The sequence below is a fragment of the Cyanistes caeruleus genome, chromosome 3 (assembly GCF_971803275.1).
Source record: "Cyanistes caeruleus chromosome 3, bCyaCae1.hap1.1, whole genome shotgun sequence".
In the NCBI taxonomy this organism is placed as follows: Eukaryota; Metazoa; Chordata; class Aves; order Passeriformes; family Paridae; genus Cyanistes; species Cyanistes caeruleus.
This window is the reverse complement of record NC_141703.1, coordinates 89,365,509-89,380,563: the sequence shown is the minus strand read 5'-3', so window position 1 is coordinate 89,380,563 and position 15,055 is coordinate 89,365,509. Positions and strand designations below refer to the sequence as shown.

General features: G+C 44.3%; 1 protein-coding gene across 4 annotated transcripts in view; it reads left to right on the top strand.

Annotated features, from left to right (window-relative positions):
• Nucleotides 1-472: 472 nt before the first annotated feature.
• SIDT1 (SID1 transmembrane family member 1) overlaps nt 473-15,055 on the top strand; it is a 43,409-nt gene continuing 28,826 nt past the window's right edge. The window contains exons 1-2 of one of the 4 annotated variants that reach the window (XM_086884056.1): nt 1,067-1,175; nt 12,772-12,865. Coding sequence is in view for 2 of the 4 variants with exons in the window: in XM_086884054.1 (XP_086740180.1) it covers nt 697-885 (189 nt within the window). In the remaining 2 variants the exon portion in view is untranslated. Of the gene's footprint in view, nt 886-1,066; nt 1,176-9,728; nt 9,948-12,771; nt 12,866-15,055 lie in introns of those variants that run through there. The other 3 variants (XM_086884054.1, XM_086884053.1, XM_086884055.1) reach the window with 3 other exon arrangements.

The following is a 15,055-nucleotide window of genomic DNA, read 5'->3' as shown; positions in this document are numbered from 1 at the left end:
AAGGTTAAGAACATCACAGTTTGGTTTGTAGCCAGTCCCATGAATGACGCAAAGAAGACATGCACCAAAGCCATTTTCAGATTAATGAAATTACATTTACTGCTGCCTTTCGCACCTTTAGGCTGCACTAAAGGACGACAGCATTTATCCCAAAGTTATGAGAAGCCAAAAATAAAGCTTAGGGAGCGCCCCATACAGGATTGCAGGTGCGAGCGGCAGCTCCAGCAAGCCGGCAGAATATGGAGCCAGGATGCCCCTAACGCGGTGGGCAGGAAGTGTTGAAGCCCTGCAGGTGCTGATCCCCAGGTGCCTGACGATGCCAGCGTGTCCTCGCCCTCACGACACGGCTCCCCAACAGGAAAGGCTCCGTGACAATCGGCGGCTAAGCCAGGCTCAGAATTCGGGGCCGGTCACATAGAGGAGACCCTCCTCCCCTGGGCTGGCCGGCCCGCCGGCCAGCCTCCCTTCCCTTCCCTTCCCCTGCCGTCCCCGCCCCGCCGGCCGGCGGAGGGTCCTTCCCCGGGGAAAGTTGCTCGGTGTCCCCCGGGCGAGGGGCGGGGGTGTGCGGCGCTGCCCCCGCCGCCTCTCGTCCGTGCTGCCGAGCTATTTATTTAAATCGCAGATAAAGCACCTGGCCTCCCGCCCTGCCGGGAACACACAGTCCGGGCGCCCCGCGGGGTCGGCAGGAAGGAGCCCATGGCCGGGAGGGCAGCCCCGGGCCCCGGGGCTCTGCTCTGCGCCCTGCTCTGGGCGGCAGCGGCGGCAGCGGGGGGCGGCCCCGGGGACAACCCCGCTCCCGGCGCCTTCGGCCGCGTCTACCGGGGCGCCGTGAACATCAGCGCGGAGCGGGTCTACGCCTTCGCCTACCGCAGCGAGCCCGGGCAGGTAGGAGAGACCCCCGGAGCGCCAGGTTCCCCGCGGCGGGGCGAGCGCCGTGTCCCCCTCACCCTCTCGGCTGGGGGGTGTGTGCCGGGGAGGTGCCGGCGCCGCTGCGGCTCCGCCGCTGTGCGGGAGCGGCCCCGGCTCCCCCTCTGTCCTGGCCGCATCCTCCCGCCGCCGCGGGGGTCGGGCGGGAGCCGCACTGCACCTGCGGGCTCCTTTCCACCTTTCCCGGCGCGGACGGGGCTCCCCGGGGCTGAGGGCTGGGAGGGTGCCGGTGTCCCAGGAGCTGCGAGGTGGGCTGCTGGGCTGGTGCCCCCCGCTCCTAAAGCGGGGTTTGATATCCAGCAGTTCTAGCAACAAGATGCGTTTAAAGTCTAGACGGGAGTTGTGAGGATAATAGTGCTACGTTAAAAATAATTTTAAAAAACCGACAGCACAAAACCCACAAAAAAAGCCATACTAACAAAAAAAAAAAAAAAAAAAAAAAAAAAAAAAAAAGCGTGTGTGTTTGTGTGTGCGCACTTAATAAGCCTTCTTAAATGCTGTATCCCCAGTGTGTATTTCCTTAGGATCAGAGTGCTCTCCCCCGGTAAGCTCGGGAGGTGAGGCAGGGCTCCTGCAGGTGTATGTGAGGAGGCTGCAGGGCAGCGTGGCCAGGGGCCATCCATGGCTGTTTGATGGTGGAAAGAAACCTGTCATTTATGTATACCCAGTTATTGCAGGTATAGTGCCCCCTCCCCACTTTTTGTGTCGTGTTTATCTCAAGTAGCTAAGTGGTACGTTGGAAACTCTGGCCCCATTGTTTGGATTGGGTGTTAATTGCCGAGTTAGATGATCTGATGTACCAAAAGATGGTGAACTGGGTAGATTAATCTTCCCTCCTGTCCTCAGTTGCACAGAATAATAGAAAATGTAAACCACGGCTTTTTCCCACACTGTATGCTATGTAATAAAATGCACCTGGTATTTATGGGCCAGCAGTTGGGTGTCTGGTCTATGATGCAACTGAGCCCAGCCTTACTTAACTGTTGGGTGTCACCAATGATCCCAAGAGGTCAAAAGCACATTTTGGGCTTGAGCCTCCTTTTGGAAGCTAGTCGAGGTGTAAGTTAGGTTTCTTCCAGTGTTACAAGTATTGGGTATTATGATGAGGGCCTTTTGGCAGTCCAGATGTTGTCTGTGGCTTGTTAGCAGAGACAGCACCAATGCTGACTTCAAGTTAATGTGCTCTTTGAAGCTGTGTATTTTTTGCTGGACACCTTCTGAAAAATAAAGCTTTCTCTGCTGGAGAGCTACAGTGAAACCACAGCAGGAGGAGACAGGGAAGAAGCACATGGCTGCTCGGTGGTGTTTGTAGGTACCTAAATGAAACTTCTAGGCCACTTCTAGACACTGATCTGTTCCTGTGACCATGAACTACAGACTGCTCAGTACAGACTACTGCCTGACTTAAGCAGGAGCTTTAATGGACTAACCTCCATGGTCCTGTATGCTGGAACATGAAGTCTCTGCAGAGACAGAGGGTTAAGAGTGTATCTAAGAAGGGAAAATTCAAGTTTGAGATATTTTTTTTCAATCTAGAGCTCACCAAGAGCTGCAATGAATATGCTTAGAGGGCCATGCAACCAGCTGCTCTGAGGAAAAATGTTTGGAAGACAAAAACTCTTAAAATAAAGATGGGCTTTCAAAGGAAGTTTTCTGATGAGGGATGCCTAGAACAGGTTCTGATGGTAGAGAAGGCTCAGAGAGACTTTATTATGGCCTTTCAGTATAAAAAAGCTTATAATATGATCAAGAAAAGCTTTCTGCAGTGTAATGACAGGACACAGGGAAACAGTTTTGAACTGCAAAAGTGTAGATTTAGGTAGGACATAAGGAAGAATTCTTTTTTTTTTTTTATGATGAGGCACTGGAACAGGTTGTCCAGAGAAGTTGCGGATACACATCATTGGGAGTGTTCATGGTCAGGTTGGATGAGGCTTTGAGCAACCTGATATAGTGAAGATATCTCCCTGCCCATGACAGGGTGTTTGGACTGGATGATCTCTGAAGATGATCTTCCAATTCTGTGATTCCTTACTGAGCTCCACAGGTGCCATTTCTGAGATGAACCAGTGGAAGCTGGCAAGAAGGTGGCTGATCTAGCTGGGGTGCTTGTCTGTGGCTATGTGCATCCCCTTTCCTAGCCACAGCCCTGAACCCATGAGAGGCAAACATGACTGGATCTCCTCTTGCTGGCATGGTCAAAGGTTGAACTGTCTTGGTGTTCCTGTGTCTCCGTGTTGTTGAGAATTGCTCAAGATTTAAAAGCTTGGTAGTGGAAATCTTGGCTTTAATCCCCAAGTTCTTGTGGGCAGGGTTTTCTTATGTAAAAGTGGGAAGATGTTTAGGGACATGCTGTCTTCCTGCTGCTGGGTGTTGTGAAGGAATGCAAGTCCTGCAAAAACTCAGTGTATTAGTCGTTGCCTTTTGCTACAGTCTTAAGCCTTGAACTTAGTGAGGGAATACGAGCCGGTGTTTGCCAGTTGCCTGCCACTTGTGAGCTCTCTGCACTTCTGCTCTTTTTGGTCTCTTTGTGTCTCTGTGCTGATGGTAGTTTAGCCAGAAGCCTCTGATAACTCAAGGCAGATACCACATGGGTAATCAACCTTGGTTACAGAAAAGTTAATTGAATAAAAAGAGCATTCCCCATATGGAAGGGCTGCAGTGGATGAGTTTAATTGCTCTGAAACAAAGTCAGGTCTGGAGTGATCTGGCTCTGAAAACAGGAATTAATTTTCATGATACTTTAAATTCTGCTGTTTTCCCCTCTGCTGCTCTCACGAAGCCAGGCCTACAAAGCAAGGGAAAACTTGGGGACAAGGACAAAATATGAGGGCTGGCTTGTGATCCATCAACCCTCTGTAAATTTTCTGGTTACCGATGATGGCTGCACAGGCGCATCTGAAAATGCAGCTGAATAGAGCAGTGCTTGAATGATGGATGAGAGAAAGGAAGGAACAACACCTTTTCTCCTGTTTGGTGCTTTAGAGACTTGCTGCTTTCTGAAAAGCATTGTGCTTGCCTGACCTCAGAGGATGCTCTTCATCCATGTCATCATCCTTCCTCCTTGGGATGTGGGAATGCATGCAGCAGGTGTGAAAAACAAAGTTCATTCTTTAAAAATTTAAAAAGTTTAGTAAGGGATAAAAGGGATAAAAATCCATTGTTGGGGTGCTTGTCTATCTGCCAAAAGCACACCCTTAGCTTAAAACAATGTTCTTTATATACTGTTATATTACAGGGGGTATATGCATATTCATAAGAATTTATATATATTCAAACATTTCTTTGAGTTTAGATGTTGTTTTGCTTGGTTTTAACTTTTGACTTGTCTTCATGCCATCTTGTAGATTAAAGCAATATATTTTATTTCTTCTCGTGGGTCTATCCTGTTGTTTTTATACTCCCTGATAATGAGGAGTCAGTAAATTAGGTTCTGGTTTTTGTCACTGTTACCTTACTACTATTCTGTTTAGTCTATCATACTCTACAAATGCAAGGAACTACTTGATTATCTTACACCATTCTCTGAGTTAGTTACATAAAAGTATTTTAACATCACATAGCTGCTATTTTAATACTGTGCTATAGCCTAAGATATATTTATGAAATTACTATTTTTCTATTTATATAAGCTATACTCTGCCTACATAAACTCACAGATTATACTACACCAAAAAGCAGTTTAATGGAAAAATATATAAATTGTACCATATAAACATCTTTGTGATTAATAATAATATTCAGAAGCTAATACATAAATGAGAAAGCCAGTACTATATTGTCATTTATAACATACAGGAGGGAAAAAGTGAGTCCCATGACAGTATTCACAATCAGGAATATACAAAGTGAAGAAACCACAACTCAGGGCTCTGCAGCAGAGCTGCTTTGAGACATGTGGCTTCCTTTCTGTTCAACTTACGGGTAAAATGAAAATGATGATACTTCTGTGTGGACCAAATCACCCAGCTGAAACTTCTGTGTTTAAATACATTGCCAGATCTCTCTGTCTGTGGACAGGGAAAAACCTTCCTATGTGCTGTGCAGAAACACTTGTCTAGAGGCAGGAGAGCTGACAGTCTTGTAAGTACTAGGATTTAGGTGTTAATTGAGGTGGAACTATCAAAGTTGTGCTGAGGAGAAGCACAGCCCCCTCTGCTGCAAAGGTCTTCGACAGCTGGCCTGTGAATAAAGGCACGTAACAAACTCCTTCCTCGTGGTGGAAACTCTTGATTTGTACTGGGGTAGTCTTACTGCTCTTTGAATTCCCTTTTTTTTTTCTTTCTAGCTGCTCTATGAAATTCTCCCCCCTGAACAGCTGCTTGTCTAATTTTAAATTCTGTGTGTAAAAAAACATAGTAATAAACCCAGCTGGGTCACTTGTTGCTGTGCCCTCATGCTCTAACAGCAAAGGCAGATGTGCCTGTTAGAAGCCTGTGAACAATTAGATGGGCAAACAGGGTTATTTTATTTTAGGATTATTTACACTGGAGACATCCAGGATGGGGGTAAAAAAAAAAAAAAAGCACTCTCATTCCACATGTTCAACATGTCCTTGCTTGAGAGGGAGAAAGGAAAGAGACCTTTGCTGATTTGCTGGAGCTGCATGTGCAGTGTGTTCCTGCTTAGAAGACTGACAAAGTGCTGTAGAATGTTTCTGCTGGATTTACCATTGACTGGAGAAGGCTTTATGTGACAAGTAAGAGAACCTGCTTAGTTCTATGTTTGCAGTAATACCAGGGTTTTCAAAAAGAATAGTGTGTGTGTGTGAGTACTCATGGAATTCAAAGTGAATGAGATTTTCCACCACTGTAAGATCTGGCAGTTGCTAATGGTTAATTTAATTTGTGAAAACACAAGTTACATTAATCTTGTGCAGGTTGGTATGTCCTGTACCAAATCGTAAGTGGTCCAGGAAAATATCATGAGGAAGAAGACAACAAAAGTGTTTTTTTTCCTCATTGGAGCTCAGGTCACCTGAAAGTATTATTTGGGAAATACTTGGATTATATTTGGAAAACCAAGTATCTCTGAAGAGAACAAGTTTCCAACTTTCCCTTTGTAGGCAAAGCTCCTGCGATCCAGACACAGTTCTTGGACATTCATGCAGTACATATTGGTTGCAATGAGCTCCAAAGCTGAGCAGTGGGCTGCACCTATTTTAAGAGAAAGAGTGGGTGCTATTTCCCTCCTCCTCCCTTGCCAGGACTAGGAACAGAGCCCCAGTCTCAGTTCCCATATGGCCTGATTTACCATAAATTGTGATTGACAGTTGATTTAGCTGTGGCTTCTCTGCTGAGCAGTTGTGCAGTGTGAGGATGTGTAGCCCTGGAGTGAGTGCCTTGTCTGTGAAGTCTGTCTGAGGAGTGATGGGTAAAAAATTGCCTTCAGTCAATGAGAGGCTGTGTACTACCAGGGAGGGTTGCTACCATCATTACCCTTCCTTTTTTTTCAGAGTTCCAGGTAGGAAAACACTGACTGTCCTAAAGGAAGAGTGGTATCAACACTAGCAAGAAGATCAGAAATCTTCCAATTGCATGCCTTAAATTTTGTGACCAAGTGCCTTTTCCAGCCAAAGAGCATGATGCATTTGTGTTCCTCTAACCTCTAGTGAATGGGTCTTGTTTCCTAGGTGTGGATGGTAGTTGCACTTACTTTTCTCTAGGCAAGAAGCCAGAATGGGAATTCATTCACTCATATGTTCCTCTGGAATTGTGTGATGAGTCACTTGCTCAGACCAAAGCCATCTGTCCTAGCTGCAGGGAAACTCCTTGATCTACTGCACAGGGCAACCTGGTTTAATAAGTGGCAGTGATCAAATCTGTGTTTGCTGTTCTCTGCTGTTTGACATGCTAGTGTAGGTCTCACTCCAGCAGCACCCATGTCTATTATAACAACTCTAAGAGTAATTTTTTCACCTCTTGCTTCTGAGCTGGCTTTGGGTTTCACATGTAGGACCCGTCAGGCTGGAATTAAACTCTCAAAGTATTTCCATGGTGTCCTGTCCATGTTCTCCATAATGTTAGTCTTGGCTCCAGCCCAGCTTTCAGTGCACAGCTACACCATGCATGCAATAAAACTTTAGTCAGCTGTTTGCAGAGCCCAAGCTATAGTGAGGACAACAGGTTAAGTTCTGTCCTTGATGCTGAGTGGAAGCCCACCGGTTTAGCCACAAAGATGCAGGTAAAAATCAAAGAAATTGGGAAGATTGCAAATGCTTGCATGAGAAGATCTCCTGATGTTAGTAGAGCTGCTGTTATTGCAGGATCTCCAGGGTCTGAACACTATTGCTCTTTTGTTGCTGGCTCTAGCCTGTTCACCACAGGACAGTGGAAGAGCCTCAGCACACTATTTCTGGAACCTAATAGTAAATGCCTTTTATGACAGGAGCGTAGGCACAATGTCAAATCCCAAAAAAAAAAAAAAAAAAATCAAAGCAAATTATAGCATATGGTGTCTGAAGCCAAGCGGGGTTCAACAGAATCCCTTTGGAGTAACTTGTGTATATAAATTATATTTCTTAAAGAAAACAGCCAACCCTAGGAGGTGACAGCATAGGCAGTACAGAGCACACAGCACTTGGAATGTGCTTGCTGCTTCTCAGTGGGTTCTCTTGAACACTCTTCACCCTGCCTAGGGTCACACAAAAAGCTTTTGCTTACAGGGGAAAACAAAAGTTAGCTATGAGAGAAATTGCATGGGAATCTACTAAAAACTCAGACTTGACTGTTGTTTTTTGCATCAGAAAATACGGTCTTGAAAACTGACAAAAGTGAGGTATCTTAGATGAAAGAATGGTGTGGGATGTGGCTTTGCTCTCAGCTGGGGATAGAAGCAACTGAGAGCCCCTCAAACTTAAATTATTCTTTTACCTTTCTCAGATTTTTCACTTTGTGGGTTTCCCTACCCAGGAGGCAAAAAAGAAAGTACATCTTGACAGAGGCTATCAGTTTGCAGGCTTTAGGGGAAAAAAAAACCCCTGAAAGCTGCTCTGGTTTCTTGCAGGGTGGCCCACAGACCTTCAGATGGTGACTGCAGTGCTGGCAGGAATTTTATTTTTATTTCTAATGTGTAAGCTAATGCTGTCAAGCTCGATAACTTGTCCTTGAGCTAAAGCATCTCTTTTGAATTTGAATGTTGTTTTAAATCTTAGTAATTGTCTTCTTGTTGGGCTGTCATGTTTAAAATCAAAGCTGATCAGGTTTTGTTGTTCCTTCCCCATCCCCAAGATGTTTAGATTAAAAAAGAAAACAAATTCTGAGTAAGAGGAACTTCATCAAAATGCCTCTCCTCAGTTTGAACTCTTTCCAAGAACAGTACAGCAATTTATTATACATTTGCATTGTAAGTAGAGGCTGAAATGTCCTCAAATAACTTATGCAGAAGTTGTTGGTAGGGAGGTAAGCTTTTTCTGTATGAACCTCATCTGCTGTTTCAGGGGATATGTAAGGAATCGAAGTGCAGACTGTAAAAGGTATATGGCAAGGGTGTGCCATCTGCTCAGTTGGAAAATATAGTTTAGTACATTTGCATAAGCAAACATAATTTCATGCTGTGTATGCTTGGAGAACCACAGAGGATTTCAGAAACAGCCTTCCTTACTTTTTTACACTGATGGTTTTCTTTAAGCGTAGAAATAGCTGCTTCAGTGTAGTTTAAAATAAATGGAAAATGGTTTTTAAAAAGAGACATCATGCATTACAAGACATAATTCAATCCACATCCAAAGTGTTACTGAAGTGAAGAACTCAGGAGCCAAAAACCAGGTATCTACCTTCTGACAGCAATCCCTGGAGTTACTGCCAGAAGCTTGGAGTTACAAAGTTAGTTTGGAAATGTTATAAACCTTTTTGTTTCAGGGGTTGGCCTGACCCAGAGTTCCAGCTGCTGTGGTTTAGGAAGATGCAATTATTATGCAGAGTAGATTTTTCCTTAACTGACTGTTCAAAATAGGACTTTTTATTTTTAACGTCTTCCTGAAGTCTGAGGGTGTTCAGAAACAGGTTCATACTTCATCCAGCATGGCAACTCCCAGTTTCTCCTTCTGGCTGTCCTGGAGACTCCCTAGTGACATTGGTTACAGGGCAAAATTTCAAAAATGGAAAAAGATAAACATTATCATGTTTTCTATTTGTCTGCCTTCCATTAATGCTTCACAGATACTGTTGCAAACAAGCGAATTCTTGGGAAAGTCAATGTCAGACTGTAAGTCCACACAGTACATTGGCACAGAGTGAAACATTTAAATGAAAAATACTAATCTTGGAGCAATTATGTTAATGTGTCCAAGGCTGTGCTTGACATACCCAGAGTCTGTCTCCTCATTTATGCTGCTTCGGGTATTTAATACTCCTGGCAGAAATGTTGGAATAAAACTGTGGGCCAAGGTTATTTGACAGATTGCTTTTGGCAATTAAGCCTTATTGACATTGGAGCACAGAGACAGAGAAAGGCTGAGAGGGAATGATCTTCTGAGCTCCATTTGTTTTCTTGTCAGCCAGGAGTAGTGCTCACATCTCAGGAGACAGCAGAAAAGAGGTTCTCTAAAACCTGTCACTGTCTCAAATATTTTCTTTCTGGGTCTCAGCTTCCCCTATTGCCTTGTCAGTGGGAAGATCAGCAGAGTTCGGTGCCGATGAGGTATTCATTTACTGCCACGATTGCTTTAGTCTATCTGGCTCAATCCTACTTCACTTAATTTCAGGGTTTATATAAAAATGAAGCACCTCTTTCTCATGCAACAGCCAGCAGCAGTTCAGTGGCTTTTGTACACGTGTCCTGTGCTGAGACCTTTCATTGTGAGCAGCAGGCTGTGTGTTTGCCTGCCGGATGTGTTCCCTGCCCACGGGCTTGGCCTGTTGCCTTGGCAGGCCCACGACCAAGCGCTGTCGCAACACGGACTGATAATCCCAACAGGCTCGCAAGGAGCGGCTGGCGTGTGGGTGCGGTGGAGAGCGTGGTGGAGCCCTGGTGTGACTCAAAGGCTTTGCTTAGCAAGAGCTTTTGGAAAGGAATCCACGGTAAAGCTCTTGGAAACCTTCGCTTACAGCACAAACTGTTGTTGCAACCTCCTGCCTTGCCCTTAAATTCACATCCCCACAGTCTTAAAATGATGTGTAATCTCTGTGGGAAATGCAGATTTAATAATCAGTCTGAGGTTTCTTTCATGTCAACAAGAGCCTGGTTTATTTTGCTTAAAGTTTGCAGCCATGTTAGTTCTGTTCAGCTGTGCGAATTTGGGGCCAGCTCCTTCTGCCTGTTCCCATCTAGAGAATGGAATTCAGCTGTACTTTTTTCCTTTATTTTCTTCCCTCTCCCTATCTCCATGGTGGTGGTGGAACTGAAGTACAAATATTTGTCTTTCCTGGTCTAACACGTTTTTATACAGAGTTGAGAGCTCTCTCTTTATTCAGCTGTCTTCCACCTTGAAACACAGGAGAAACTTCAAGGTCAGTCATCTAAGAAATAAAACTATCAGGAGCGTGGCTGGTGAATAGCCCTGCACACAGCAGAGCCTTGGCTCTGGGAAGGAATGTGAGGAGCAGAAGTCTCTGAAGCAGTCCTGACCCTGCCTCAGCCCTGCAGCACAAAAGGCAGCAGTATGGTTATTGCTGACAAATATTTGTGTAGGGCCAGCCTTGTCAAAGGGAGCATTTGGTACACAAGTTTGTTTCCCAGGATGAGGGTTTCAGCTTGGAGGGTGCAGATGAAATCTAGCACTATATTATAATACCTCCTACTGTGAGTGTGCAAGGAAGGGGAGGGTGCAACTGGTTTTCTGTGGGACTGGCAATGATCTGCTCCAAAATGAAGTCCCTCAGCAGTGCTGGCAATGTAGGAGAGACAGCAGCCTGGTTGACCTTGTTACTGCCCAGGCAAAACTTCCTCCTCATGTCACCAGTGCAAAGTGAGTGGGGATGGATGCAGAGGAGGCTCATAGTCTTTGTGATGATTATAATTTTAAATTAACTGCTTTTTCATTGGAGTCTCTACATAAAGTTTTGTGTGAAGGGAGAGGTATGTGTGATGGGAGCACTGGTTCTGTAGCAGGGAAAGGTTCTTGCGTTAGAACTGCTTGTTTGTAAAATGAAATAGTCTTTGGAAAGGTGTGGAGGGGGAAGCATGTTTGAAGTAAATAAATCACCTTTTTTTTTCTTCACCTCCTGCTTTTTTTCACTCTTCTAAATATATTTTGCTGAAGGCAAATACCAAATGCTGATTTTTAAAGGGAAAGATGGGATTACTAGCATTGGCTCAAAAGTGAATTAGTTATAAATGTAACGTGAAAATGTATATGTTGTCTACATCAAGGCAAGAGAATCTAGAAGCAGAGCATGGATTAAAAGTTTACGATAGGTCAAATAGAAGAAGGCCGCCTAAAAAAGTATAAGCATCCATTCATAAATGGTACATTTTTATCCCTGTCCCTTGTGATGCTCCTGCTACTCAGTTCATCCTGCCAGGGAAAATGTCTTTCTCCAAGACATTATTAGGGTTCCTTTTAACCTGTAGCACTAAATTGGAGAGTGAGTGACAACAGATGAAGAGCAGCCCTGGTTGTAGTTAAATGGTAATTCTTTCTGCGCTTTCCTAAGCTTCCTCATAATTGCACCTACATTTTGCTGGACTTATGCCCAAGCTTATTTCCAAGTCTTCAACCATTAATTAGTAACTTCTTGTGCAGGTTTGGCCAGCAGGCAAATCCCACCTGTTTCATTCCAGTGTTTAGCAGAAATAGCTGTTGTATAAGAAAGACACCCATCAACCAGATCTGGTGGGAGCTGCTGCTGTATCCCTGAGATCCTGAGAGGAGAGCAGAGCTGCACCCTGGGACTGGGATCTGGCCCCTCCACTGCAAGTGCAGGATCTGCCCACAGGAGGCTCTGTGTTGCTGTGGTGATGGCAGCAGGGTAAATAACTAGATGGACTGGAACCTCAATTGCCATCTGTCCAGCTTCTTAATTACCCTGTTTGTTTCCTGGACTTTATAGTCAAGATGTTGATGGGGCAGTGTGATGCTCCTGATTGACCTGGGTATGTGCAAATGTAGGAGGAGCAGAGGTATTCATTGCAAGTGAATTGTTGGTGTATTGAGGTGAATTTGAAGTACACTGTGATCTTTTTAATGAGCTGCTCTGTAACTGTTGCTTCTGACTTTCTGATGCTCCTCTCTGTTTGAGGCACCCTGTTTGAATATGGCCTGGGAAGCAGCTCTGCCTGTGTAGAGTGCAGAGAGAAAGGTGAGAGGGGGAGAAAGAAGTGTAGTGGGATCCCATCTGTGAGCCCATACTTAGCCATAGGTGATCCTGCCTTAAAGCAGCTGGATATTGCCCTAGATATTATCAGAACAAAAAGAGCTCAAAGCACCTGAAAATGGACTTTTAGGGGAGCAGGGCAAAGGAGCTATAACCAGCTGTTACAGAGAGCAAATACGGAGTGCTGAGCACAGTAAGGATGTAGAGATGTCATTATAGTAGTAATATGGCATATACAGTTTTCATGTGGGTAAGTGCTTAGATTTAAAAGAATTTTGAGTTTTGAGACTCTTACCTCCCTCTCCTGATATTCCTATTTCCTACACGTATTATAAGGTAATGGAATCAGCAGCAAAGCTGAATAAATGTTGTAGGTGGTTATAATCAGCTTAGTTTTGTGGAGAGAGGGGAACCAAATGAGGAGTCTGGCTGCTGGATCACAGCAGAGAGAAGGGACTTTCTTCCACTTCTCAGGCTTTTCTCTATCAGAGCATTAATCACCAATGTTTTTGTTTCCCTTCCCTTGCCCTTCTCTAGGATCGATGGGAAACTTTCTTTTCTTACTGAGGATGGTCAATAATCATAACAGGTCTCCAAGAGAGGTTGTGGAGTCTCCATCCATGAACAGCTGGCTCTAGGTGATCCTGCTTGTGTCCAGTTCTGGACTGCCCAGTATAAGGAAGGTATGGACTTACTGGAGTGAGTCCAGTGCAGAGCCACAAAGCCCATGAAGGCACTGGAATACTTCTCCTATAAGGAGAGGCTGGGAGGGCTGGGAATGAATTGTACTCATTTAATGTACACAAATTCATGTACAATTAAGAAAACCTGACCATCTGCTGTATATGCATAACTCATGTCCTGGGTTATGGTCTGTTTTCATGAAGTCAACGGAGAAGAGAATTTCTTGATCTCTGGCTTGTATTTATGCATAGTTGAGGATGCATAAGCCAGTAGTGCTATTTGCTTTGAGTTTGATGTGAGCTCCCCATTGCATTGAACTGATGTGCTGAGCCCTGGAGGGTTCACAGAGACATGTCCAACCTGAGGCAAGTGAGAATCACTTTACCTGTGGAGGTGGGCTTGTTTGAACTGTTTAATGGGCAAAAAGCTGCTGGACTGCTAGCTGAAATGTGTCCTTTCTGCAGTGATAGCTGTTCTCCCCTTAGGTGGAGAATTGTTCCCTGTCCTTGCAGGCGACTGGCTTGACCACTGTGTCTTCATGCTCCTTAGATTTGTTTTCTTGTTCAGTTCCAGTTGCTTCCTTCATGTCCTCATTCCTTGTCACAGCAAACACCAGCAAACAAGCGGGAGCTTGTCCAGCCCAGTCCCTGTGTTTCCAAGTTACACCAATGTGTGCTGGCTCAGCTCCCTCGGGGCAGCCACAGGGACTAAGGAAGCCACCGAGTTACCTTCCAGTGCTGCCTGTGGTGACACCCTTCAGGTGTTCCTTGTGTGTTTTGCTTTGTGGTGCTGTTTTTCTTAACTTTGTTTTAGCACCTTATGGTGAAATATACTTAGAAACAAAATTGCGTGTATAGCTTTTGTGACTGGAAGGAATAACTGGAAAGTAGACCAAAAAAGCTTTGCAAATGTTTAGATGCTGGAAGGCAATGGAGAAAGATTCTAATGTCTGCCCTTCTATTTCAAGGGGGTTTTAATTAAATTATTTGGGTTTTTTTGTTGTTGAAGACTTAGTTTTTTAGGAATTGGTGTCTGTCACCTCTGTATTACAGTGATAATGTCAGGAAAACTGATAATGATTATGGCTTTCAGGGAGGTGTTTTGTTCTACTAGACTCAACTCCCATGTGAGCCTAGAATCACCAAACAAGAATAAATAGGATTTTTTTTTTTGACTTGGAATTGTAGATGTAAGTTATTTCTCTGAAACTGGTGCCCTCAGGGTAAGAATAAGCTGCTGTCTCTGATAACTCTTCATCTACCTCCTAATTCTGTATGTTCTTTTCAGAAGGTGCTACCTCCTTGTACCTTTACTCTTCTTGGAGGGTGTAAAGTCAGAATATCTATGAGCAGTCTTTTAGTGGTCTAGTGAGAGCCCATTATAATCTTTCAGGATGTGGCAGGTTTAAAATGTGTATATATTATCTACTTAATATACTTTCATTATTTCAAGGCCTCTTATCGAGATGGACTGTTTCTTATCATATGATGAGTTATGTACTCTTGTATTTTATATTCTTGATCAATGTCTACAGTTCTGAAGAGGGACCTGAAGGGATGCTGTTTTCAAATGGAAATAGTGACATTTCCATGTGGTGCAGACAAACTTCTTGTTTCTCAAATAGTGAACTGAGGGTGTTGTACACCACAGCTGTCCTACCTCTGCAACCATGTGGTGGTCAATGATAATGTAAGGAGAAATTTCAGTTGCTGGTGCAATGAGCTGCATTAAAACCCTTTCTCACAAGCAGCCTTTCTTGTCCACTTGATGGCAGTCAGCAATGTATTCCTGCTTTGTTAAGTGGGATTATGGTTATATTGGAATTGTTTACATGAGAGCCAGCTGCTAATCTGCTTTTTCATCCTTGGCTATTGATGTCATCTTTGTGACTTTCCTAATAATGTTGATTGTGTTGGGTGCATAAGAGTCCCAGCAAGAAAATTCTTAGTTGTGGCTTTGGGTCTGTGTGTCTGTATCTGTTTGCTTAATTTTTGTAAGATAAGTTATGTAGGTTGCTCCCAACAGAAGCTTCTGGACTCTCTTATATATCCTGCATTTGTCCACTGTATCTTGTCTGATAGTCACCTCTGACCTGGGCACAGGGCTGTGGTTCTGGACTGCAGCATCAGCAGAGAGGCACTTTGGTATGGCTTCTGGATTGGAATAATTAGTCTAGTGATAAACACCAC